This window comes from Aulonocara sp. 'chitande type north' Nkhata Bay, linkage group LG6 (assembly GCF_057382095.1).
Source record: "Aulonocara sp. 'chitande type north' Nkhata Bay isolate Kocher_YH1m ecotype deep benthic linkage group LG6, A_spYH_male_GT1.1, whole genome shotgun sequence".
Classification (NCBI taxonomy): Eukaryota; Metazoa; Chordata; class Actinopteri; order Cichliformes; family Cichlidae; genus Aulonocara; species Aulonocara sp. 'chitande type north' Nkhata Bay.
Window position 1 is genome coordinate 33,836,939 of NC_141349.1, and position 27,956 is coordinate 33,864,894.

Genomic DNA, 27,956 nt, shown 5'->3' on the forward strand with positions numbered 1-27,956 from the left:
ACAGGAGTCAAGTGAAATCATGGAGAAACTGGCTTTACTACACTATCATTGAGCTACTTTGACTGTAAATCATCTTCTCACATAATGAAGACCACATCCAGGCTTTGCACACTTCCTCGCGCATGCAGGCTAATCTGATGAAGCTTTCGATTGATCAGGCAAGATCTTCCTTTGCAACAGTTCCTTCTCTTTGTGACATTTTCTTCCTTCCTCTATATCCTCTAAGTGACCCATGCCTTAACTACATGCTGCCAGTACTTCTAAAATACAAGTACAAAAAGCTAAGGCAGAATGACAGTAATCACAGTAATCACAGCAGCAGCACTGGGGTTGAAATGCATCTCAGAGACAGAGAAGGAAGCCAGAGTATCATCAGGTGTCATCAGGTTTGATTGCTATGGATTGATGTGCTTTAGAAAAGGCAGAGACATGATGATTTATAACAAAGCTCTAACATTACAGCCAGATTGACAAATAGGTCATATTTTCTAGCAGTGCTGCACAAATGTCTGTGCACTGTGCAGCACAGGGTAGCTAACAAACAGCTCATCTCCCCTTTCACCATGATGTGGTCACAGAACTGTAAATGCTAAACTTACATCGGAGCTGGTCGGACCTGTAAAAGGAGACAGATGCCTGAATAAACACAAGCCGCTGTGTGTTTCATATTCCGTTGCTTTTGCCTACACAGCAGCTTTGCTCACTCAGACAAACCTTGACAATATAGCCGAAGCCCCCCCCAACCCCGCCACTCTCTCTGCACAAGTACACACGCGCACGCATAAACAAACGTGCACACACGCAGAAGCGCAGACGCGTTGCGCGCTCTCGATTGCAGAACGCGCAACAAGCGGACCAGCGGATGGAGAGAGAGAAGAAGAGAGACGGACGGATGCAAGGCGAGGCCAGGAACGGGAAACTGTATCTTTCCTGACCGTCCAGCTGTTGTCTTTTCCTTCCCCCCTTAAACCCCAGTATTATTTTATAACGCGATTCTTGCTCCCCCCCCCCCCCCCCCCCCTATTTTTTTTAAAGCCTGACATTTCTCCATATCCGTCCTGATGTGCCGCTGCACCCCATCACGATTCTTCAAGGATATGCAAAGCGGCTGTTATCACGTCGACGTTATTTTCCATTAAATGCAAGGATGTACCTAATGAACGGCATCGGAGGCGTACGATCAACAATGACAAACGACAGCTGAGCTCGGCGAGCCGTAGAAATCGACGGAGGGGCTCAGAGCGGTCGAGGTTTGTGCGTTAATTTGCGCCTAATTATTGTTTTCGTGTGTGCCCGTTTATTTCCCTCCCTTCATCCATCGGGGCTATAAGGCCTATAGCCCGCATCATTTCTGGGCATGAAACCCGTGGGAATTATGATACCAACGTGACGCACAGTCACACAGCACAGCGGGAAGACATCGAGCCTCTACAGGACGGAGGGAGGGTGTGAGGTCCAGCAGAGCAAAACCCTGCCTCTCGCACTGATCACAGGCGGAGGACGCCCAGTTGTTGCTGGACAAATCACGCTAATGACTGTCGTATAGCCCAGCAGGTCTCGCCCTCCACTAATTCCCCATTGAGTATTAAATTTTTTTTAATGCATCGGGCGCAGCGGATCGGGAGAAAGGGAGGAGAGTACTGTGGGTGAGGGCGCGGAGAGACGGGATGCGGGAGACGCAGTGAGCGAGGAGGAGGAGGAGGACGAGGGAAACTGGAGGATTGACGGTAAGATATGGATATAGGCTATGAGGATGCACTCCGCCCCTCCTCTCTCTCTCTCTCTCTCTCTCTCTCGTTCACACGCACAATCGCACATATATGATCAATGCCCCAGAGGACAGCACAGGTGCCCCGCTTCTTTCATTGGTATTGCTTCTGCTTCTGCTGCTGCCAAGGGCCATTTGATCACTGAGTGGACATGGATCCCATGCGCTGCTGTGCTGGGGTTTTTAACGCTGGCTGCCATTAAAGCTTGGTCAGTAGTAGCCATGAGTGTTGTGAAATATTCACAGGCACGTGATTACCCGTCTTTGGAGATCAGAGAGGGGAAAAAGTGTTGTGATAGGGTGTCCCCGACTGGAACGCCAGAGGGGTCTGTCATGGGTGGTGTGATTTGTGTTCATTAACACACACCTTTGGTTGCAGCGTCATGTGTGCTGCAGTGAGCAGTGATGTAAAACACACACGCACACACACAAAAGGGGTTTTAATGCGGGTTTGGTTTGCTGATTCACCACAGATGGGAACATGAGGAGAAAAGAGAAAGAGATGAAGAGAGGTAGCAGAGCGAGTGAGTGAGAGTCCACTATCAATATTTCAGAGAGAGAAAGAGAGGACTGGGTCAGTGGAGGAGGCCAGGCGGAGAGACTGGAGTGACTGTGAGAAAGAGAGACGGAGCGATAGAGAGATGCAGAGGACAAAGGAGGTGAATGAAAGGGGAGAAAGGCTAAGGGAATAGATGGAGGAAGAGCTCAGTGGGTGACAGGACTCCTGCTCTACTGTCAGACTCAATCCCTGATTCATTTGTAGCCAAGGGTGTGCAAAGACATCGTTTGTGTCCTATTAATTATAGATACAAAAACATTGAAAAAGAGCTCATTAATATAGAGAACTATCTGTGAACCCAGATTTTAGAGCGGTGACTCCTTTCTGTTTGTGTGTGTGTGTGTGTGCGTCCGCACTGTGTGTTGGATGAGAAAGAGAAAACAAAGGTAATGAGGTTTGTTTCCATGTAGGGATCATTTACATCAACTACTGTGGAGTAAAAAGAAAGGACACAGTGATTTGCTTAAACCACTCAGACACACACATACATGCGCACACACAAGTTGGATGGGTTTTCTGTCATTTGACTTGTAAAATGCACCATATTTGTCTCTTTCTGTTCGGACCACCTCGAACAGGTTCCTCTCACGTCTCCTTGAATCAGTCAGACACACTGAGTCAGTCTCCCCGTTTGTGCTGTGAGCATTTTATGCAAGCCTGTGCAGAGCTGTGGGCGGATATATCAGTGTAATATCAATATCATGATATGAGAACAGACATCTGCTTGGATTTTTATATGACAAAGATAAGGGGCAGACACTTTGGCGTGTAAAAATCATTTAAATTTACCAATGTCAAAAGAGCAGCTAATTAATATTCTGTTACAGTTCCAAGTCAGACTGTGGAACAAATAATGAGACGTATTTAACTATGCTAATTTTGTCCAGGGGTTATGTTTAAACACGAAAAATAAATCGTACATAATCTGTAAAGCTGACATGCAGATATGTGCGTATGCTTTTGCTTAGTCAAGTGATTTTAATGTACACGGTCTGACAAAATCTCTGCGAGGAGACAAATTTTTGCCATATCACTGTACCTAATATTGCTATTTAGCTAAAATATTTTATTATTAATAAACCCTTTTTTCCTCCCTTCTGTCCAGACTGCTCTGTTCTCTCGTACTTCAGTTGATGATCTAGTGGCGTAAAGGCCTTTTCCAAGCCATGTGACATTTTAAAATCCAAACCGCAATCCTGTATTTTACTCTGCGAGTTTGTTCTGATGACATTTTCCAGCAGCTCACATTATCGGAGCAGGTTATGCTGACATACAACTGGGAGCAATGCCACATTTTCTTAAGTTTAAAGGATCACTTGCATACTTAAACACACTTTCAATTATGAACACATATACGTATGTTACTCACATATGTGAGTGTGTGTGTGTGTGTGTTTGCTGTGCAGCTGTATCGATACATAATGCGATATAATTTCAGATAGATTTGACAAGGTTTGAAAAGCTGTTTATAGATCAAATATGACAGACGGGAATTTTTTTTTTTTTCAGTTAATGCAGCAAGTTAAAACCCCTAAAATAAGAAACTTAAAGATGTGAAATGTGATGGCAAAAATCCAAATCTGTGCTAAAAAGTCACTGCACATTTTCTTGTTATGTGTCAGGGAAATACCTCCTAAATTGAGAAAGAAGACTTTGAAGAAAGTATAAAATGTTCATTAGATGTTGAGAAGATCTAAATGAACACAGATGTCACTTTCAATTCTTTCGAGCAGGCGAACATTATTCTGAGCCAGTTGTGTCTGGCTGGAACTCCCTGCTTTCCTAGAAACTATTGGCCATGAAACATTAACAGATCATCTAATATCAGGCCTCTGCAAACTGTCAAGAGATCTGATGTGCCAAGACTTTGCAACATCAGCACAACTGTTTTCCAAACAAATATTAACATGTGCTGAACATGAGCCTGTAGGTCTTCCGAAAACACAACATTTTCACAGGTTTAAAACAAAGGAAAGCATCAGAAAGATAAAACCTACTTATTATTTAGATATTTTTTTGGAAAAAAAAATGTTATTTTTCTGATGATCGACTTATCATTGCGGTTCAAGCCGATATCTAAATTGTTATTACAAAAATCACATGCTGCTATAAACTATGTTCGTCGGTACTTTAAGTTGTCAGCGTTGACGGAACCCTGACTGAAGCTGAAGCAAACAACAGCCGGTGAACTATACATAAAATACGAGGGGAATGAACGTGGCTCCAGGGGTTCACGGGGCAGGAAGGGAAAACACTCTACACACGCTCGTAGGTCCACACTCCGTTCGCTCGTGCGCCCACTCGCTCCAATCTTCAACACGCTCCAACACGCGCCACTGCGCTCATCCAAACACTCGCGCTCTGAAATCCAAAGAGGTTCAAGGGACGGGTCCAGGAATCTACATACACAAGACGAGAGATAACCACCGCAAGGGAGTCACTATGAAGACACGAGATATTAGTCAGCCGGGGCTACACCAACATGTGTCGCAAAACGGTCCAGCGACGAGAAACACTGAGCCGCCATCTTAACTGGCAGTCAGGAAAGCAGGATGATGGGCCGCAGGTGTGTGATTGCTCCCAGGTGCGTGGGCCAAAGGGGGGGAGCCCGCAATGAGCTCCGCCCAGGCAGAGCGAACACAGGAGAGAGAGAGAGAGCAAAAACAAAAACAAAAAACACATGTGGCCTTACTGGGTTGACTGGGCAGACACATGGACCGTGACAAAAGTAAAAGTGCCTGTAAAAACGAACACGGACTCCTCAAAGCAGCCAAAATCTGCCATCCACCCGTATTTAATGCACAGAATTGTACACTGTCAATGCAATTTTATACATAGTTTTAAAAAAAACATGATCCACTCATACAGCTGTCATGAAAGCTTGCAACTCATTGGCATAAGAATCTTTCCACCTCCACCGTGCAACCCACTTGACATGAATGCTGCACAAGCCTCCTATTGTACGCCTTGTTGGTCTGAGATTGGTTTCCGCCCACCTCTTACTGGCGTGGACAGTGGATTTGTTTGTTTTTTTACAGGGAGGCTATATATAAACTTCGACTAATTTTAAAATCAACCAATCAGGCAATTCCTTTGGATTTTGTCATATTAAGAAGTTTTTTTTTTTTTTTACGTCCACTTATGGAAAGCAGATACAGTTGTAATGCCTTTTTTAAAAAAAAAAAAAAAAGTATTATTTGAAGACAGACTTAAGTAAATTATGTGCTTTAAGAAAGATTCAGATTGGGCAATAATCTTAAATGTGACAGTAACAGATTTCAGCTATTATGCTTCGCACTGATCAGGTAAAAACAAAAGAATGATTAATGAGCAAACCCGTACAATTCTGGAGAGTTTCTGATACGGAGAAAATGCTTAAAGAGCACAAATGCATGGTGTGCTTTTAGCTCAGGGAGTGTGTGCTGAAGGCAGGATTACAGTTGTGATAAATATGTGAGGAAACCTATCAATGTTTAATCAGTCTTCCTGCAGTCTTTAGCAAAGACTCAATTCTTTAAGTGAGAGAAAACCCAATTACTTTTTGTGCAAAAACTTTCTTTTGTAAGAGATCCCGGCCTGCACCTCTTAAAAAATGTGGCACAGAACGAGACACCAGGGAGTCTTTCTGGCCTTCTGTGGGATTAATTAATACCTGCTAGTATTCCAGATATGTATAAAGTAGGGGTTAAAATCATAAAAATAACAAATACGACAGAAAATAAAAGAAAACTTTGGCTTGATATGCTAGTTACTACCATATTTTCTGTGTACCCTCATGCATGTAGGGGAATGCGACATCTCTAGTCCCAGGAGTCAGACATCGACCAGACAAACATACAGGCTCTAAAACCCCATAAGTGGCTTTGACTGCAGCATGTAGGCCTCAGCCCTCTGGGAAATGTAGAGGTCAATGGTCCGAAACTGGCAGTTGCACAAGGCACTGTAGTGTGTTTTGATTCTTAAATATTATCCATAGCGACAAGAAAATTCTCCCACTCTTGTTATTAAAAAGTCTTTCAGCCAATAAACCTTTCAGGGTTTCTGTTGGAAGACTAATCTATGTCTCTCCCCCACACCTCTTAATTAGTCTCTCCTCTCCATCACACACATACAAACACACATTCATTCATCCATTAAGAGCATAGTGCTACAAGGCTGCTTTGTCACTTTGTGCTTCATAGTGATCTACCCTCAGGCACTGATTGCTCTGTGACCAAAGAGAGGGAGGTTAGTCTCTCTTTCTATCTCGCCCTCTGTTGATTGTATGGCCTCTAATGCACGTGAGTGTACGTAACTTGATTTTTACATTATTTCTACAACAGGCTACTCGCATTCTTAAGGATCTGTGTGATGCAGAATTGTGTGATTACCGTCTAAACTACAAGAATTTAGATGTCACGCCTAAATTCTTGTAACAGCTATCATTGTAAAGCTACACTGCCGTGTAGCTGTGTGTAAAATGATGAACTGAGAATATTTTTATTTCATGAAATCGTCCAGCAAAACATGCAAACGAATTTTCTCTGTGTATATTCTTTGTAAATGGTTGGGTGTATTCACAGCATGCACGTTAATGTGTGCGCCTGTGTAATTTTTTTCACTCTAAGCATTATGTTCATACACTCACTTAGAGATAGCTGCCACTTCAAGTAGGCCGGCCGCTTCCCCGGGGCAGGATTTTGGTTGTAGGCAGTAAGCATGGTGGTGCAAACAGGGGGAACCGGGTGTGTGGCTTTGTCAAGGGCCATCAGTGTCCTTGCTCTACTTACTCTGCATCTATGTGTGTGTGTGTGTGTGTGTGTGTGTGGGGGGGGGGGGGGGTGAGATAGCAAGAGAGAAAGAGAGAGATTTGGGGTAGCAAGCATAAGAAAATGCTGCCATAAGGGGTTTGCAGGAGACTAGACATATTGTGTGTATGTATTTGCGTGGTTGTGCGTGCATCTGATAAAAAATGGAAATGTTCTCATTCTGTTCAGTCTTTTATATTTACTGTGTGTGCGTGTGCATAGCTCACTGGTCCTGGGGCCTTTATTACAGCCTTGTTGGTTGAGTGGATTTAAAGAAGGCAGAGGTTTCTCTTCTCTTTCTTAGTTTATGCGCATGTGCCCGAATGCGTGCGAGGTTGTCTGTGTGTGTGTGCGTGCGAGCGCAAGTCTTTGAATGCGTGTTGGACATTTGTTGAGGAGTGACCTAAATCTGTCGGCCATCATTACCTAACAAGAAGACGGAGCGAAAACCGAGTCACAAATAAACACACATGCACACATATGTTTATGTACACACACACACAACCTCCCAAGACCGTAATTCTGGTTACGCAGTCCACACTACAGCTGTAGCTGAAATCCTAAAAGGAAAAAGAAATGTTATGGCGTACATGAGGCCCCTCCTCTCTCCCTTCTGTCCAGGGCCAAGAGTTCAGTTTATAGTAAGGAGTCATATTACTGTTGTTCTCTTGTAGCTCATCTTCCTGCGCCCCGTATGTTCCCTCATAAAAATCCACAGTGCACCATTGCCCTCTGATCACCTGTGTCTTCAGTCAGCTGCTTTACCTAGTTACGCCTGCGGGGGAAGAGATCGTCTCTACGACATGATTTATTTAGGATTACTGAAAAGTGGCCTAAGCTGAGCCCAGCCCTCTGCCTCTGTGAGTGTGTGTGTCTAAGGATAGAAAGATTAAGACTCTTTTATGGGTCAGTTGCCAGTATTGCTTCTGGCTAATTACAGACTTAAAACACAATTTCTCACGTGTGCGCTTTCAGTAACAGATACGCACATCCACTGTATACCTCCTCACTCTCCATCCCTCTCTCTCTCTCTCACTTCCTGAGACTGCACTGTGCTATCACCATGGTAACAGCAGATTGAGGTGCTTTTCGCTGCACCGATTGTTCAATTGTTATCTTTATTTTGCTCCCGCTCTGTGTCCGTCCGTCTGTCTGTCTGTCTCTATTATTCTGTCCTCTTTCCACCCTGCTGTGGTGTCTCATGTGCACTCTTTCATAGTCAGTGTGGGTTTCTGACCATCCAACACACACACGTGCGCGCACACACATCTCCACTAAGACGAGAGGGTGCAGTTTTTCACTCACAGTCTCACACTTCCACTGCTTCCTCCCCAGGCTCTCCTAGCACTGTGGTGGTGTGACGTCCTAACTCTTCCTGCCCAGCATGGCTGTGTCACTGTGGTTCGTGGGCGTGCTCACTCTGGCTCAAGTTGCGCCCTCTGGCCAAGGTAAGCGTCACGTCGAGGTGTTGATTCTGACAGCATTAAGTAGGAGGAATCCTATAAACTGAAACGCCATAGATAATGTCAGTGCAACACAAATTTGAGTGACTCACATCTAATCGAGTGAAGCCCAGTGCCACTAAAAAAAGGCATCTAGACAAGCTGTATGACATGCTTTGACCTACGCAAACACAAGATCTGAATACAAGTGTATGAGTGGAGTGTATGAGGAGCTGCCTGTAGCTCAAAGTCGATTAACAATCAGCTATTCAGCACGGCAGACAGTTACAGTACATCAGCAGCATACTAGTCACACCAAAGTGTTGCTTTAATGTTTTAATCCTGATGCTGCAAACACCTTGTCATGCGTACACGATACTCAAACTCGTGTGAGAAAGCGGATTAAGGTAATGGTAATGGGATTTTCTCCAATAACCATGGTTTACACAGCTTTAAAAGGTTGTCAGGTGAGTGTTTTCGCTGAGCCTGTATTTAACATATTCACACGTAGTGCTCAAAGAAAATGAAATCCTATACTTGTCTGATTGTGTTTACCGAGCACCTGAGTGTCAGTAGTGGTTTCAAAGCTGCGCGTCACATGTAGCTGTTACAAAGGAGGTGTGACGAGATTATGTCAACAGTCACATCTGGGATTCCTTCCAGTGTTAGCTTTCACACTTGCGCATTTTAAAGATTAAATTAGCGGTTTTCAACGTTTTCACAATTTCAAAGCATGTGTAATGTGTGTTAAATGTGCTAACAAATACAGGTATGGGAATGATTTGAATGAGGCAGTCAAAGTAAGGTCTCTATCCTAGGGAATCATTAATGGGATCAATGTCCTATAGTTCGTGGTATTGGATAGCTGATCCCATCTGTAGACCAGGAGTATTTATCTTCCCAAAGCCTGACAATGTAGCCCAGATGATGTAATCAGCCTGGCCATGTTAATATTGTTAGTATCACATTCTGTACAGTCTCCAGTCCTACAGAAATTGCTCATTCCCTGCCTTTTCTCCATGCTCACCATTAGGCAGATATTTAATTCAATATGGAATTTCCCTGAAATCCAGTGCATCCATAGCATACGAAGGATACCATAGATACGGTATCCATGGTGTCAGATGTTAACATCTCGTAACTTTGGGATTCGATTTTGCATGTTAGCATCCATCACAGAGCACCACTCATAACTAAGTGCAAAAAAAAAGGCTTAAAACAAATGTGAGACTGTGCCAGCATCCATGATTATGAATTATTGCTTCAAACCATAATACTAATAGGTGGTTTATGCAGTACTGAGCAAACGTTTTGAGCCACCACCATTTTTTATATTTTGCAAGGAGCCAGCAATAGTACTATTACAGATATACAAAGCAAAAAGCTTTTTGTGTAGAAAGAAACATCTTCTGAATGTATTTTAAGCGTTTTCTTTGCTTTTCACACATTTTCAGTTCAGTCCTTGTACTTTTCACAAAAACAGATAATTTGTTTCAATTTCTTAAGACGAATCTCTGAAAAATGCCAGCGTGCGGTATGCTATTAAAAAAATTGACAAAGCTGGACAAAAGAAGAAGTGGCAGGTCTAAAAAACTACTTATACAGCAGATGAACAGTGTTTGAAAGTCATGTCCTTAAGAAAGAGGAAAAAAATCCACAAAATAGCTGACACAGGAGAGATGCAGCATTTTCAGCTTTTCATTTTCAGTGATCCCAAACACACTGGCAGTGCAGTAAAATCATACCTGGATAGAAAAGCATGCAATATGCTCTCTCAGTTACGACTGGCCAGTCCAGAACCCGGACCTCAAAATTATTGAAGTGTTTTGGAATCATCTTGACAAAGAACGGTAGCCAACATTCACAGAAGAACTTTGAATGTCCTTCAAGAAGCCTGAAGACTACTACAAGAAAATTGTTAGGAAGGGGTTAAATTAGCTTTAGAAGGTAAAACTATTTTCATTTCAGCTGTAAAGTTGGACATTAAAACATGGGAGTCAGTAATTGGTTTATAGCTCTAAGAAGCCGTTTGACTCCCTTCTGAGGTTTAAAATTGCTGTCATCGAGGACACTACAAAATCAGACACTACAAAAATAAATCAAATGCCAATTTTTAGAAATGTATTAACTTAACTATGAAGCTCCTTTTGCCTGTAGTAAATTTTGAAAACTTGGCTTTTCTTTCTTCTTGTGTTTCCGCCTTTCCCTTTCATCCGCTGCTGCCTCACCCCACTTCTCCCCCGCCTACTGTGCAGCCATGTCCCGGGCCGCTATGCCATTTGGCCTGCTACGCAGGGAGCTGGCATGTGAGGGTTACCCCATAGAGCTGCGCTGCCCAGGGAGCGATGTGGTTATGGTGGAGACTGCCAATTACGGACGCACCGATGATAAGATCTGTGATGCAGACCCCTTCCAGATGGAGAACACACAGTGTTACCTCCCTGACGCACTAAAGATCATGTCACAGAGGTGAGTATGTGTTGGGCTGCACATCCTGCTGTGTGTACACTATATTTGCATAAGCAGTTAAAAATTGCGCAGTAAAGATGCAAACTGTAATATCGTACTCGAGTTATTTGAATACGTCTTTTAGAAGTGGCTACGGCAATCAATGAGTGCATGAACTGTTTGTATGTGTGCACTGCTGCACAACATACACGCTGATTAGTAGGTTGTCTTGTGTGTCATGTATACATGCAGGTGAAGCAACCTCTCCAGCTAAGTATGAGTGCCTGGCTGCACCATTAGCTGTGTACTCAGCAGTGTTTTCCTCGAAGAACTGATCAATATTCAGTGAGAGGGAGAGTAGACAAATGGAGTGTCCTTTGCTTCCCCTTTCCTGTCTGGTAATCACTCCCCTTCCTTCCTTTGCTTTCTCTCTCCATCATCCGTATGACTCACCCATCCATCCATCCATCCATCCATCCATCCATCCATCCATCCATCCTCCAGGTGTAACAACAGGACTCAGTGTGTGGTGGTTGCAGGGGTTGATGTCTTCCCAGACCCCTGTCCTGGAACATACAAGTACTTGGAGATCCAGTATGAGTGTGTCCCTTACAGTGAGTATGCATATATATTTATTTCAACAGACATAAACACACATATACTGTATGTACACACACACACACAAACACACTCACACACATACATAAACACAAGTGCACACAGATTTAACCTATGTTTTTGTTTTTTTTTCGCCAAGATGCATTTTAGGTTTTTGGTGTTTATTATTATTTGTACGTATGATTTCTGATGTTTACTAGTTCCCTGAGAAACTGATGGATAGAAAAAGACTGGGAGTTTTCGTTTTTGTTTTTGTTTCTCAGGGAACGTGTGTGCATGCTTGTGTTTCTGAAATGTAAAAAGAAAGTTGTACGGAGAAAGTACAGAGAGAAAAACTGTTTGCCAAAATGTCTTCTGCGTGTATGTGTGTTTGGGAGTATGCACTTGCGCGTGCATGCGTGTGTGTTTTCTTTTCCAGATTCACGCCACGGGAGTTGCTCTCTTTTCTCCACAGGAGCCTGATTGAGGGAAGGAGAGATCGGGGGAGGTGGGGGAGGGAAGGGGGAGAGGATAGGGTGGGAGGGGAGGAGAAGAGGGAAGAAGAATATGTTGGGTCTCTTTCGTGCTCCTTCCTTTTACGTGAACAATAATGTATGTGGTGAGAATGAGTTCCAAAGTCTTTATCTGTGCAAATCTTTCTTTCTCTCTTTCTTTCTTTCTTTTTCCCTTTCTTTATTTCTTCCTTCCTTCCTTCCTTCCTTTCTTTCTCTCCTGCTTTTCTTGCTTGCTTTCTTGCTTCTCTTTACTTCCCTTCTTTCACCCTCTGACTTTTCTTTCTTTCTCTCCCTCTTTTTTTTCCTATGCTTGAGTAGAAGTGGACCAAAAAGGTAAAGACAATACATTGTAGCATCTTGATCTCTCCTTACCCCCGAACCCCCTCTTTTCTCTCCTTCTCTTCCTCTCTCCTACCATTTCTCTCTTCCTCCTACCCTAGGACGTTGTTTCGTAATCATGCTGGATGTTGCCCCCTCCCTTTTTTCATTTCCTACTCAGTTCTTTTCCCCCCATTTTATCCATCTCTCGTTGTATAGAAAGCCGTCCTTTTATCCAATTTTATCCAGGTTCTGCACCTAGTCTCTCTTCATCTTTTCTCTCTTGCTTTCTTGCTTTAGTTTCTTCACCTCTTCTTTCCCTCTTGCTCCTGGTTGATCTCTCTGTTCTCTGTCTCTCCTTCAGTCTCTGTGCACACCAACACAAACACAGCCACTCACACGTACATAAACACAATCTTCCTTTGAAGCTTTCCCTCCTCTATGTTCTTTCTTTCTTTTCTTTCGATCTTTCTTTTGTTCTTTCTTTCACTTTTTACTCTCCCTTCCTTCCTTCCTTCCTTTCTTCCTTCCTTCCTTCTTGTCTAGTCATCCTCTTCATGCTTATTTTCCCTTTTCTTCCCTTATAGGAAGAGCCCCTTATTTATCTTCATAGGAAAAATAAGACGAAATCTGTGTGATTGTATATCCGTCTGGATGTGTGCTTACCAAGCACTGCTTATGTGTGGGTGTGTGTGCATGCCTATTTGCATGCCAGTGTGAGACTGTACAGTATACATATGTGTCCATACAGTTATTGACATGTGGGTGGACCAATCGTTGTGCTCGGCGTAAACTAACCTGCCCTCTCATTCACTTCAAGGCAAAATTTAGCCCCGCCTTCTGCGTCCCTGACTCTACCTCACACTCTTTTTCACTCTTTTTGCACTAACCCACACACACACAGACACACACACACATACACACAAAAAAGCACATAAATACACTCACACCTTTCATTGCAGTGTCCCTGTTGTATTACTCACCACACACACACTAACAGTGTGTGATTTCTCAACACTTATACGTCTCTTCTGTTGCTTGCCTCTCGAGATCAGCACAGGTGTTTTAAATCCCTTTCTCTTTTTCTCTTCATTCTTTTTCCTTAATCTCGCTGCATTGACTGCATTTAATTCAATCCATTTTTCATGCATTGATCCATTTTCTCCCCACACCTGCTTCCACTTTCTTTCTCTTCACTCTTTTTCGCACTTCCCTTCCTGCGCTTTTGCTCCCTCTCTCTTTCTCTTCTCTCTCACATCCTGCCTCTACCCCACCTAATTCCCATCTTCCAGTTTTCGTGTGTCCTGGCTCACTGCTCAGCATCCAGCCAGCCTCCTCGCTCCTGGAGGTGGAGCATCAATCAGGGGCCTGGTGTAAAGACCCCCTGCAAGCTGGTGACAGGCTGTATGTCATGCCGTGGACACCCTATAGAACAGAGGTGCTGTATGAGTACGCCTCTTGGGATGACTATCGGCAAAACAGAGTCACCACAACCTATAAGTGAGTGCTTTGTGTACTGCGTATATTGTTGAGATAGTTGATGAATATTCAGTTACTCTAGGGTCTGCTTTGTTTATTGTTTTTTAAGAAACTGTAAAGTAACAGATTAATCACAGCTGGAAAAAAAAATCAATGAAGTAGTCTGTAATAAAAATAATGGCAGTTTGCAGGCCTTGGGGGCTTATTTCACATTTAGCCAAATCAATTTATTTTATCCGTATAAAAAGTTGGTTTCATATATTCTATATCTATAACGTATGGTTAAATAAGAAGAGTTATAGTTAAAAGCATCATTGCCATTTATAGATGATAAGATTTCTGCTACACTCATTAAATGTGTTACCACTCATTTGTTAGCTCTTTGTGTAGTAGTTTGCATAGTTAGTGGTAAAATCTATGCATGCAGCTTCTGAGAGGCTTGCTCTCAGTGATGAATAAAAAGGTCTGGGATTATTAAAAGGTATTATATAAATGCTCTTAAGGCTACCACAATATCTGCAATTGTCACCAAAATAATATCCTAATTAGGCCACTAAAGAATCAGAATTCAAGATAATTTAATTTTCCTTATGCAACACAAGATTGTACACAGCAAAATCTCCAGTGTTAAATTAACACTAGAGAGTGTCTATATGGGTCCACACCTCTGAGTGTTAAATACAACACTGTTGAGTGTTAAACACTGGAAAATAACTCAAAATGTTAGAAATATTCCAGTGTTAGAAAATCAGCACTGCTCAGTGTTAGCCATTGTTAATCTTCAAAACTGACTAGGTTACTTTTAAACATATAACACTGTCAAAAGTGTTAATTTAACATTCAACAGTGTTGTATTTAACACTCAGAGGTGTGGACCCATATAGACACTCTCTAGTGTTAATTTAACACTGGAGATTTTGCTGTGTATAACAAAATGTATCCCTTTATGCTGCTTACAAAATACAAATGAATGAAGCTAGCCTAAGTGTAGCTGGGGTTGATGTTTAATTTTATTATCTTTTGGACTCTGTGGAGATATCTTGCTAATATCACTGATGTTTAGTTGGTGCTGTTGATGTTCTGGGTGGTTTTAATCTGAGCTGAGCTTTCCGGTCAACACACAACACGCCAATTTTTGATGTTTTGACTCCGTATCGTTTCTATTGTTCTTCTGTAAAAGTAAAAAGTCACAAACTATATATTTTCACACATTTCATGACGTATTTCATAATAATCTCCTAGGTTGCCCAGCCGTGTGGATGGTACAGGCTTTGTGGTGTATGACGGTGCCGTATTTTACAACAAGGAGCGAACACGCAACCTTGTGAAATATGACCTACGCACCCGTATCAAGAGCGGGGAGGCAGTGGTGGTCAATGCTAACTACCACGATACCTCGCCTTACCGCTGGGGAGGGAAGTCGGACATCGATCTGGCAGTGGATGAGAACGGCCTTTGGGTTATTTACTCTACTGAAGCCAATAATGGACGCATCGTGGTCAGCCAGGTAGGAGGAAGGAAAAACAGATCGATGATTGTATTTTGGAAAGGATGAAGAAAGAAAAGAGGAGGTTTTGATTTTTTCATCATTTCTTTCCTGTTTGCAGGTGAACCCCTACACTCTCCGCTTTGAGGGTACCTGGGCAACTGGCTTTGACAAACGTGGAGCTAGCAACGCCTTCATGGCCTGCGGTGTGCTCTACGCCGTGCGCTCTGTTTTCCAGGATGATGAGGGGCAGGCAGATGGCCGAGCCAGCAGCAACATGGTGGTTTATGCCTACGATACCAGTCGTGGGCAGGAGCTTCCTGTTCAGATACCATTCCCAAACCCCTACCAGTACATCTCCTCCATAGATTACAACCCTAGAGACAACCAGCTGTATGTGTGGAATAACTACTATGTACTGAGATACCCTCTACAGTTCACACCACCACCACCTACTAAAGGTTAGTTGAATGATAGTAGTTGTGTAACTGGACATAGGTGACTAATGTAATAAATGTGGAGAATTAACAGTGCTTTTTGGCCCTCCAGGGCCCTTGTCCTCTCTGATGACCACTGTCCGGTCATACACAGCCACAGTGGCTCTGACTCCAGTACGGCCGTCAGCCTCCCATCCAATTGGTGTCATCAACAGAGGGCCTTTTGACCAGCGGCCGATCACAGCCATGGTCCCTCTGACCCCACGCCCTCCTCTGCGTGTCCCCTTGGCCCCTGGGGGACTGGGTCAGGTGGGAGGATGTGAGAGTCGGGTGGCACGAGGGGTGCAGTGGCCCCCTACCCTAAAGGGGGAGACCGTGGAAAGGCCCTGCCCTAAGGGGTCTTTGGGTAGGTGTGGGAGATGTGGGCATGCCAGTGTGTGTGTTTCATATGCATGTTTGTGTGTGTGTGTGTGTGTGTGCGCAGATGTGAGCATGCCAACATGTTTGTTTCATGTGTGTGTAGTATCATTTGTGTGTGTGTGTGTATCCTGTTTCCCTTTGAAATGTAGTCGGATGTCCTCTCTTTGAACTTGCCTCAGATGAGTCTGAGAGGTTACAGTGTGTAGAGAAGCTGGGTTCAGCGACTCTTCCTCTCGCTGTGCAGCTGTCTTCCTCAGCCCTGCCTCCCTCTGAGGAGCAACTCTTATGGAGATTATGTAGAGATGCCTGGAGTGCGTTTTGCCTCTTCATAATCATGTTGAATGGCTTGGACATGGGTTTGGCACGGCAGTGATGATTGAGTCTTATCTTAAACGATGGTTATAACTGGAAACAGGCGTGGCTGTTGTTACATACTTAAACCTAATTTGCAGAACAAGTGTCCAGTCTTGGTTTTCATTAAATGTCTTGTAAACAAAATGTGTGCAGCAATTAAGCAGATCAGTTAAAGGCTTCAAACTCAATTCATGGTAAATAATCACCTGGCTTCTGCTGTGGAGAGCCTTGCAACTTCTTTTAGCTCATACAGCAGTTCTGTTATTATGTTATTAACTGCAGGGTTCATTATCATTGGCCTCGTTTCCAGCAGTAGCTGTTTTCAGCAAAAATTAACCCTATTGTGCAATACTTGCTCGGAACCAAAAGCACAAGCAAAGTTAGTGACGAGCTGAGAAGGAAAAACTAAATGTGTACGGTGTAACAAGAAGGCAGTGATTTCCTAAAGTTTTAAACATACCTTTATAAATTGTGCTTTTATCAAAATAAACCATAAAATTGGAATTATCTGCATAGAAAAGTGAAAAATACACACATAGTGAAGTAAAAGATGATGTGTCAGACATTTTGGCCACTGGTTCACTGACTCTTGTTTGAAGACTCGAGTCAAGCATTTTTGGCTGTCCCGATCTAGGTATTTTGAAAGGGACAAGGGAGGGATGACTCTTACTGAGAAATTGAGGATGCTGGATGCTTCTCCAGGCATTTTCCTGAAATTTGATCATTCATAAATTATAATTTTGCTTATCAATTGACCTGAAATAACAGAAAGATGCACAGACTTACAAGCAAACATGTCCGTGTGGAGCCACAGTGGGGCCCAGTACCAGCATGACGTGTGGGGTACAGATGACTGTGACTTGCTGACACTAAGCAGAGAGGGTGTCCAAGTGGGGTTCACTGTAGGCTTGCAGCATGCCCTATGAAGCATGTGCCACCACCAGCTGCTATGAAGTTTTGAGCAAAATGTCTCTAAAAATAAAAGTCAGCTGCTCTGACATTCGATAGGGGCTGCCACAGCAGGTAGTGCCACTTATTTGATTCAGCCATTTTTCCAGCTGATACTATACCTAACAAAACACCCCTTGTTTTTTCAAGGGGAACTGGGGATCTTCTACTCGTTAGGCAAATGTGTAAACCACTTGACTATGGAGCCACTCGCTTAAACAAGCCTGCAAACAAGAAAACAAACGTAAAGAAAAACCTAAACCCTATCAAAACAAGTTAGCCTGTTTTAGGAAATTAAATATGGCTTTATAACGTTAACTTCTAGAGTTCTATATATCACTATATACATATTACTGAGGTTTTACATCAGTCACCTTTACTAAGCCTCATATTTCTATTTCTATGGTTTAATCTTTCAAAGTTACACATCCCTGCAGTGCTTCTTTATTATGAATAATATCCAAGCTCACAGTTAGCAGGTGTGGGTGAACTGTGGAAGTGTATGGGTAAGAAACACCAATATTTCTCCCATACAGGCTCCAAGTGGGTGTCCCACAGCTGCCCTAAAAACACTATATGGGAGGCCAAAGAGGATTTTCTGTGGGCATGCCCACTTTTGTTTGCTCACAGCAAACTCTCATGGGTACCCACTAAAAAAGCAAAACTACCATGGGATATCATGGGGCCATATAGGGGATCTCAAAAGACAAAACTGTGTAAGTGCTCCCACTTGGGGCATGCATGGGACAGGCTATTCTCACATAGCCGCATGTTCTCCCACAGCTACCCCAGTGTAGACATATTTGCTGGATTATTGCCATAGCGCTATGTGGACCAACTGTACTTACTTGCATAATCACTCTTTAATGGCCTATTTTGAAGCAGGAAAAAACTTGTTGTAGCAATCTTAAAGCATACCCTTGACAATTTTTTTACTCTAAATTGGACGACCGTTTGTAAAATGAGTACTGTGTGGTCTAACATAACATATGAAATTAGACACTAAAACCATAAACTCATCCAGAATGTCTTTTCTCAGACGATAAATCAAGTGAGAAGTAGATTTTTCTCTTAGACTCTTATAGAATCAACTAAAGGCCCCCTTCTGTCAATACGAAAGAATGCCAAGTTTAACGGACTTCCCCAATGGCTTTACTTCAGACACAGAGGCTACATCTGTCTCATATCTGGTCTATGCTCTGGTGTTATAAAATACAAACTGTCGGTTTCCTTTCTGACTTTCTGCGTCACCTTTTCCTTCTCTGCAGGTATAGCCTCCTATCAATGCATGTCGTCTCCAGTGGGCTGGAACTCCAGAGGCCCTGACCTTTCCAACTGCACCTCTCCCTGGGTCAGCCAAATTGCACAGAAGGTTAGTCACACACGCACACACACAACCACAAATGCACACGCATGCTGTGCAAATGCCCTAAAGCTAGTCAGCAAGCAGCTCTCTCTTAAATGTCAAAATATTTGACATTCTAAACACCCCTGCCTCACTCCAGATTAAGAGTGGAGAGAATGCAGCCAACATTGCCGGGGAGTTGGTCAACCTGACCCGGGGGCGGATCTATGCCGGTGATGTCAGCATGTCCGTCAAGCTAATTGAACAGCTGCTCGAGATACTGGACGCTCAGCTCCAGGCCTTGAGACCAGCCAATAAAGAGTCAGCAGCACGCAATTACAACAAGGTAAATTGTTGCTGTTGTCAGTGTGGATGTGTGCTTGACCTTTCCTGGAAATGAACAGAAATGTCAACGATGACGATTCTAAAAGATATCTAACAGATGTTTTTCTGCTTTTTTTTTAGCTGCAGAAGAGAGAACGCACATGCAAAGCTTATGTTCAGGTAAGATAGATGGATAGACAGCTAGCTAGCTAGCTAGCTAGACTGATAGATGTAACTGTCTCTCCCCTCTTGTTTTTCAGGCCGTTGTTCAGACAGTTGACAACTTGCTTGGTCCTGAAGCTCTTGTGTCCTGGGCTGATATGAGCAATGCTGACCAGTCACGCTCTGCGTCACTGCTATTAGATGCAGTAGAAAAAGGAGCGTTTCTCTTGGCTAATAACCTTTATGAAGCACGTTTCAGTGACAGGGCACCAAATGTTGGTACGCTGACTTTTTCGTCCGTTTTCTTGTCATATTCTCCTCAAACTAGCAGCTCATCCAGACTTGTGTGTACCTCTGGTCCTCTTATGCACAGATCTGGAGGTGTACGTGTTAAATACAGAGGCGGACATACAGGACCTGAAGTTCCCTAACACTTACGACAGCGACAGCATCCTACAGATATCAGCACTGGCCCTGCAACAGTACAGCAACAACGGTATGTGGCACATAGGAGAAACTGATCAGTGTTAGTTCAGGCAGGGCACATCCTCAAGCTCTGCTGCAATCAGGCAGATCAGCTGATCTCAGTGCCAAGCCACATGAGCTAATGGCTAAGCTGATACTTGTTTACTGAATCTTTAGGCTGCCTATAGCTTCTGCACACATATAAACCTCTTTGCTGTGTTAGCAGTGCCTGCCCTGTCCTATACACGGGGACCTGGTGCTGCACTCCCATAACAGAGCCATAGCACCAAATATAAGAGCACTGCAGAAGGAAATATTAATCTTATTTTCACAGCAGTAGTTGTGACAAAGATATTTATTACAAACAGATTTCTTCTTAAATTATAGTTATTAAACCATGGCTAAGACTGATTGTTTGGAGAATTAATACTAGCTTTTCTCAGATAGTAAGATTTCAGACATATCATTATTCCAGATCAATTATTTCATGCTATTTTATATTGTTTTTTCTCCAGGTCAGGTGAAATTAGTCCTTTCCCTCTACAAGAACCTGGGCTCCTTCCTGACAACTCAGAACTCGACCCTGCGGCTTGGACTGGGGCTGGGCCAGAGCTCAGAGGTCAGGCACAAGAGCCTGGTGGTGAACTCTCATGTCATCTCTGCATCTGTGCACAGAGGATCCAGCAGAGTGTATCTCACCGAGCCAGTGATCTTCACTCTTAGGCACCTGCAGGTCTCTTAACTCTGTTCAGCGTAAAAGTCACATTGAAATGAACAAATTTGTAACACTTTGCATAATTGCTGTGTTGAACATACTGTTTATTGATGCCTTTGTTTCCTCAGCTGGAGAACCACTTTGGTCCCAATTGCTCTTTTTGGAACGCATCAGGGGTTTCTGGGAATGGCAGGTGGTCTACACAGGGCTGCCGCCTGTTACACACAAACAACACACACACTACTTGCGCCTGCAACCATCTGTCCAGCTATGCTGTCCTCATGACATACCAGCAACCTGCTGTAAGTAACACACGCTGACACATAGCAGCATTTAATTCGTGGAAGCTACTGTTCGCCATATTGCCATTGTGCATTTGCACCGTTTGAGCACAGAATGTATTTTCAATATGTTTAATTTGGCAACTATTATGCCAGTATGGACGTACCACTGAAAACAGTCACGTTTTTTCTTGTAATTTTACATGCATTTGCTTGTGTGGTCAGACTAAGATCTTAAAAGTCAGATTTTGAGATGAACAGCTGACAGACTTTAAAGTTGAATAAAAAAAAAACTTGTTCCATCCTCACCCACCAGGAACTTGTCGATTCCCCCCGCCCGCCACGGCGCCCATTTGTGGTTGCACAGTTGGAGTTCACCCCTGCTGTTCTCTCTGAAATGTTGTTTAAAAATCAAGTGCAAAGTGGGTGATAATTTGGATTTGTGGCTGTAAAAGAGAGAGTGATACATGTAGCAGAATATTTTTTCTGCCATGAAATTAAATTTTGTGTTCTCAGTAAGATGCTCACTCTGTTTGGTATGATTGCATTCCTTTAAATAAATGTTATGTGGAACAAGGATAGAAACACAGCAGTTTTCAGCATGTGATATGCCCACAAACAAATGGGCATCAAGATAAATATCTATGAATGTCTTACACTTTCTTTCATGTCTGCTTTTCTTTGTCAGTTCGGAGCTGGTGCGGAAGAGCTTTTTGTCTATGTGGTTTCCTGGGTTGGCATCTCGGTAGCATTGGTGTGCTTGGCGACCTGCCTTACCACACTGTGCTGCCAGGGGGCGCCCTGGCATACAGACCACAGCACCATTCACTGTAACCTGTGGGCTAACCTGCTCATCACTGAAGTTCTTTTCCTTGTTGGTGCCAACAAGACTCAGTACACTGTTAGTGTTTTATTTCTTTTTATGATGATATTGGACTAGAAAACAATAGCATTTTAAAGAAGTGCGTCTTGATCTAGATAATAATTTTAAAAGCTTGACATAATAACTCAATAGTAATAAATCACTTTTTGGCTGCCTCCTGATTTTTCAGGTTCTCTGCTCCATCACCGCCGGCCTGTTGCACTTTTCGCTGCTCTCTGTGTTTTGTTGGTTGTGTCTGGAAGGAGTGGAACTGTACCTGCTCCAGCGGGAGGTGTTCGAGGGGCGGAACTCCAGGAGGAAGTATTTCTACCTGTGTGGATACTCTGTTCCTGGGCTGGTGGTGGCCGTGTCCGCAGCCATCGACTTTAGAGGCTACGGCTCGAAAACTGCGTAAGATGACTGGTCTGTGGGTGTGTTTGCTGTGTGTGGCTTTGACTCCACATTCTTGGAAGCTTGCATGGGGACAGTTACTCCGTTGTTTTGTCATCTCCTGCTTATTAATTTGTTTTTCTTAAGATTCCTATTTTCCTGTAATTTGTTGTTTTGTTTGTATATATTTGCAGATGCTGGCTACGCACAGACAATTACTTCATCTGGAGTTTCCTCGGACCTGTTGCTGTCATCATTACGGTGAGATTTCATCTCGTGTTAGAAATGCCAACCGTTTCCTGTTTGACTGTGTCATAGCGTCATGATCAGTCATTTTGTTTTAATGAGCATATATTTGACTGTGTTTGATCTTCCTCTTTTGCCATCAGTTAAACCTCATTGTGTTGGTGATGACCTTACATAAGATGCACAGCACCGCTGCTTTGAAGCCAGACTCCAGTCGCCATGACAACCTGAGGTTAGTAAGAGTCTCTCGTGCCGAATTATTATGTGTCATTGTGCAAAGCATGAATTGATAACTGCCGAATGAGGCAAGACAGATAAAAATAAATTGTGAGTCCGTTTTATTAAACATCTTTCGAGTGCATTTGTTATTATTAATGTTGAATGAAATTTCATTAATATCATTTAATAAAGGTAAGAGAACTGAAAGAAGAAGTGCAGCAACTGTAGCCTTTAAAAACCCGAATTAAATGCACTGCAGCAGTCTTGAATAGCAGCATGACCTATGTAGACTCTGCGTCCTTTTGAGTGAGTAAAGGTCAGACCTTAGCATTGCTGCAAAAATGACAAATAGAGGGAAGAAAAAGCATTCATTCAACAAAAGAGAAAAAGTCAGCGAGTGTGTATGTGAGTAATGTCGAGCATGTTCAAGGTAGTGCAGCCCACATCTGTCACAGCTTTCTTTCACAGTTCCTGTTGCTGATGGGGGCTGTCAGGTACATTTGGCTTTACAAACCTCAGTGCTGTTACATGCTCCTTCCTCCTCTTTGTGTTAATAATTTAGCTGCCCTGTGAAATAGAGGCACAGTTGAATTTTATTCATTTTCAACGTGAGGCAAGTGAAAACCTATGTTTTAAATTGCTCATCAGAAAAGTAAAATATGTCTTTGCTTTTGTGTCTGCAGGGCATGGGCAGTTGGCTCCCTGACACTGCTCTTCCTGCAGAGCGTCACTTGGTCTTCAGGCCTCATGTTCCTATCTGCTCCATCTCTCCTCCTGGCTTACCTCTTCTCGTCCCTCAACACTGCCCAGGCTCTTCTTATCAGCATACTGCACTGCAGCCTCGCCAGGAAGGTCAGTGTCAGTGAGCATGAATCATTAAATAACTGCGGGTGTCTGTCAGTGGCATAATTTATTTGAAGAAAGCCGTCTTCTACATGACTAAATAATGTTTTAGGGTCAGAAGGATTATGGCCGTTGCCTGCGTCTTTCGCAGTGCTGCGCAACTTCCTCGTCCAGCTCTCCAGACTCGGTAAAGGGTGCCGCCCTTAGATCCAACAGCCGCTACACCAGCAGCCAGAGTCGCAGGGCCACGGCTAACAGACAGGTATGCTGAAGCACTCTGTGCCTCTTAGTCTCCTTCTTTGTGTCTGAGCCAGGTTTGAACTTCTGTAATATGTCTGTTTCAGAGTCGTATCAGAAGGATGTGGAATGACACCGTTCGCAGGCAGACTGAGTCGTCTTTCATTGCAGCGGATGTTAATAATACACCTACTCTTAACCGAGGTACAAGAGTTTATAGCTCAGATATGCTGGCTCTGCAGACAAAGAATGTGCCATTTATTTTCTCCCTCTTTATCATCAGCTGCTTTGGGGAACCATTTTCTTACTAACCAAGTGCTGCAGACTCATGCTGGAGCCTCTCCATATGACACAGTGCTGGCCCAGGGATATAATCAACCCTTTACCTCCACAGGTACATCCTAATACAGTTCTCTATACTCCCTGCTTCTCTGGCTATTCTTTTCTTCTCTTATTATTATCTTTTACCATTCTCTTATTTATGTATATGCACAAAACCCTGCAAAGCTCTAGGCTATGCTGAATACTGAGTGACTGTTAGACCACTATTATATACAGTAGCCATTTATACAAGCAAAAATTTTGTTTGTTTAGCTTTTAATAGCCTAAAGCTTTTGCACAGTACAGTGTTGTCTGTTTTTTGTACAGTATGGATGCTTGGATTTGTTTGAGTTTGTTTAATTCTGCTTTAGTTGTTCGACTTGAAATAATTGTTTCTTTTTTGATACTTTTCCTCTCTGTCTTTCTGTCTTAACATGGACCAGTAGGAACCTTCAGAAACAAGCAGAGTATGAGCTCTTCCCTCTTGTGCTCACTTGAATCATTGAGCGCCACTCCCTTGTGCACTGTGCTTCAATTCATAGACTATCTGTGAAATGTTTGCACACAGTCACAATGCACAGACCATAAAGACATAAAGCACATTTCTCCATGTGGCTACATAACCAAACATTTCATTCAGAAATATTAATATCCAAAACACTCTCAGCAGGAACACCAAACGCTGCCCATTCATTCATTTGGTCATTCATATATATTTAATGCTAAAGTTCTTATGGGTTCCTTGGCTTTTTGTGACTGGCATTTTCTTTTTTCTCCTAACAGAGGGTGGCGTTTCACAAAGCCAGGAGTCTTGTGGGTTGGACAGTGTGTGTCTCAATGGAGGCTACACCCCCAACACCTTCACCCTGCACGGTTTAGGGACGACTCCTGGGTCCCGAGCTGGAGTAGTGGGCAGCACTGACCTTCTGAGGGACGGAGGAGTTGGAATGGGAGGGGACGACATCTCCCCGGGGCTCCTGACACCGCACGGGGGAGCAGATCTGAGCGGTGGTGCTGGGATGCGTCGTAATCTGTCCGATGCAGCAGCACTAGAGAAGATGATTATTTCAGAGCTGGTACAGAGCAACCTGAGGCCTTCAGTTCCCATGCCTGTTCCTCCTGAGCGCTACGGCAGCTTGGCGAGGCCGCACCACCACGACAGGCCGGCTCTCACTCACACTGCCACGTTAACGCGACACGCACAGCCGCCACAAGAGGGATGGGCTACCTCCTTGCAGCCAAGCACACGGCATAACGCACAAGAGGGCTGGTCACAAACAAGGCACCTCACACAAGACACTGAGACACATTCCACGACACGTGGACAAGATCATACCACAACGCCTCGCTTACAAGACGGCTGGTCACACGCGCGCATTTCTGGGGATTCTGAGTCCCGTGAGCTGCTTAAAGATGGGGACCACTCACAGCTGCAAGGTACTCTGGGACGCCGTGGGCTTCAGGAAAGACAGCAAGCGCGTCCCCCCGATGTACAAGCACGACCTTATTCCACTCTCAGCCGCACGCCTGGTACTCTGTCCCGCCACCGCAGCACTGCAGAGTCAAGTGGAGGGACGGACAGAGACAGGGAGAAAGAAAGAGAGCGAGACCGGGATCGTTATCGCGACAGGCCCCTCCCACCTCCTCCTCCACCTCCACCACAGGACTCAGAGCCCCTGTACAAGGCCCTGGAGGAGCCACTGCTGATGAAACAGAGGGAGGCAGGTGTAGAGACATGGAGAGGCGGCCAGGACAGAGAGAAGGATGAGACGTTTCTATTAAAAAGAGATGGAATGATGGATGATTGGAGGAGTGGAGGAGAGATGGGGAGAGATGAATCTTTTACCTCTCAGAAGAGAGATGGAGAGATGGACAAATGGAGAGGCGGGATTGACAGAGGGAGGGAGGAGTCTCATATGCTGGAGAGGAGAGATGGAAGGGTGGAGGTGTGGCGAGGAGCGGAGACAGAGCGGGAAGAGACTTTTATAACTCAAAAGAAAGATTTTGGGATGGATGGATGGAGAGGTGGAATAGAGAGAGAGAAAGACGAATCCCTATTTTTAAAGGACAGAGATGGTTGGAGAGCAGGGATCGAACGAGAAAGCGAGAAACAGAAGGACAGAGTGCTTGACGTGTGGAGAGGAGGGATGGATGTAGACAGGGAGGAATCCTTCCTGTTTGAGAGCAAAGATGGAGGTCCAGATGGGAGGAAAAGAGGGAAAGACAGAGGGTCTCTTCGGTATGGTGAGCGAGAAGATTCTGACAGCTTCTCTCTGCCCTTGACCCCAGATCTCGACCTTGATGCTGACTCTTCACCTATCTACGCCCGAGATTCAAACCCCTCCCCTCTCTACCCTGGAGACCGCCGCTCACCGCCGCTTAGTATCTTCCCCCGAAGCTCTCCGCCGACAAATATATTCGCTCCACGAGAAAGTAACTCCCCTCCCAACAACCTCTATTCCCGCCATTCCCCGCAGGTGTACAGCCGGAGCAGCTCCCCTCCTCGCTTCTACACCCGCAACTCCCCCCCGACCCTCTCGTACCCAGACAGCAGCCCCGAAGGTCCAGAAGAAGTCAGCCCCACAGGTCAGCCTCAGCGGCCATCTCTGGAGCTGCCGTACAGCCTCGGGCGACCCCCGCTGGGCCCTCGGCCTAACCACCTCCAGACCTTCTACCAGCCACCACCGATGGCATCCAATGGAGAGGCAGGGTACACGCCAGAGCCCTCCTCTGAAGGAGATGATGGACAGATGCAGCGGGTGACGAGCCTGTGACTAGGGCGGTGGTGATTGGGGCATAGAAATCAGGGAGGAGGAGGAAGATGGTGATAATAACAACACATAATGACGATCAAACTGATGGAAACGATTATGATTATGTTAATGAAAAGGTTAATGATGATGGATGATTAACAGTGATGCCTATGAAAGTGATGGCTCCTCCCTGCTTCTATCTCCCGATCACCACGAGACTTCCCCCCTTTCCATGTTTTGTTACTTTTGTATGACTGTGATCCATTGATAACTCTTCCTCCTATTCCCCTCTCTCTTCTCTCTTTCCCTAAACCCTGCTGTGTCTTCCCATCTCATCGGTGCTTATCCTTATTGGCCTGTCGTCTAAGTTTCTATTGCTTCATCGGCTGGGTGTTGCCCCTCCCTGTAGCAAGCAAGCAGTGTGTCAAAGAAGCACTTGTGTGTTGCCAAAAAATCTTTTCAAAGAACATGTGCATGACTTTATAGTGGCTTTACAAGGCTACATACTGTAGGAGGAAGTGCTGAAGTGTGCGTGACGTACGAGTGTGCGCGTAGCTTGATGAGCACGGGTGTGCGCAAGGGAGTGTTTGTGTGTATGCGTGTCTGAGAGAGGAAGCGGGAGAAAGGGTGTGTGTATATACATCATTCTTGTATAATTAATGTATCACAGTGAAGCATTTTATCTATACCAACTGGAGGGCCTCTTAAACACATCCCCTCCTACTGATTTTGAACTCTTGACCAATCCTATTTCACATCAAGACCAAAACCTCTGCGCCCCGACCTGCCACTGACTGTAGGTGATGGAACTTTTGACTGCAGAGCCAGAGATCATGTAAAACCTCAGAACTTTTCTGCAACTCCCCCCGAGATCCTTGTACATATCGCCTCAAGTGTTCTGATTGTCTTGTATTGCTATTGAAGTTCAAGTAAACGTGAAAAAAAAGGTTCCTGTTTGTGTTTCTGTTCGTGCATGTGTAAATGTAAATGTGTCAACTTGCAGATGAGTTAGAGCTGTCTACTACTGCAGCCAGAATGATTTAAAAAAAAATTACAGTTCAATCAGACCACTGGCTTATTACACCAACAGAACATTGTTAGAGTTTGTAGTCTAGACTCTGAGCTCATCTAACCCAGCAGATATGGTACATATAGGAATTGGGGAATGATGAGTAAACATGCCCCCTGGAGTCTACAGGTGAATGCTGAGGCAGTGGAGAGGTCGACACAGCAGG

The 27,956-nt window shown here is 44.2% G+C and overlaps 1 protein-coding gene across 6 annotated transcripts; it reads left to right on the plus strand.

The window, feature by feature from the left end:
- The first annotated feature begins 57 nt into the window (after positions 1-57).
- Positions 58-27,666, plus strand: LOC147328224 (adhesion G protein-coupled receptor L1-like). Of its 6 annotated transcripts, none has more exons than XM_086296451.1 (26): positions 58-1,727; positions 8,450-8,562; positions 10,812-11,025; positions 11,509-11,618; positions 12,435-12,449; positions 13,727-13,934; positions 15,156-15,420; positions 15,521-15,860; positions 15,949-16,242; positions 18,827-18,930; positions 19,064-19,249; positions 19,369-19,407; positions 19,488-19,668; positions 19,763-19,885; positions 20,370-20,587; positions 20,698-20,871; positions 21,539-21,751; positions 21,903-22,123; positions 22,297-22,363; positions 22,492-22,580; positions 23,251-23,419; positions 23,523-23,672; positions 23,755-23,851; positions 23,931-24,041; positions 24,412-24,435; positions 24,752-27,666. In XM_086296451.1, the coding sequence occupies exons 2-26, from the start codon at positions 8,499-8,501 to the stop codon at positions 26,740-26,742; spliced, it is 5,667 nt and encodes a 1,888-aa protein (XP_086152577.1). In that variant the 5' UTR covers positions 58-1,727; positions 8,450-8,498; the 3' UTR covers positions 26,743-27,666. The 6 variants fall into 6 exon arrangements, with proteins under 6 accessions (XP_086152577.1, XP_086152578.1, XP_086152575.1 ...); XM_086296452.1 differs by having other exon boundaries at positions 24,415-24,435; XM_086296449.1 differs by lacking the exon at positions 12,435-12,449.
- The last annotated feature ends 290 nt before the right edge of the window (positions 27,667-27,956 follow it).

Coding starts and splice junctions, on each gene's coding strand:
- LOC147328224 (XM_086296451.1), top strand. CDS start 8,499: ATGGCTGTGTCACTGTGGTTCGTGGGCGTGCTCACTCTGGCTCAAGTT. Junction 19,250..19,368: donor CAGCACGCAATTACAACAAG/GTAAATTGTTGC, acceptor CTTTTTTTTTAG/CTGCAGAAGAGAGAACGCAC. Junction 22,364..22,491: donor CTGTTGCTGTCATCATTACG/GTGAGATTTCAT, acceptor TTTTGCCATCAG/TTAAACCTCATTGTGTTGGT.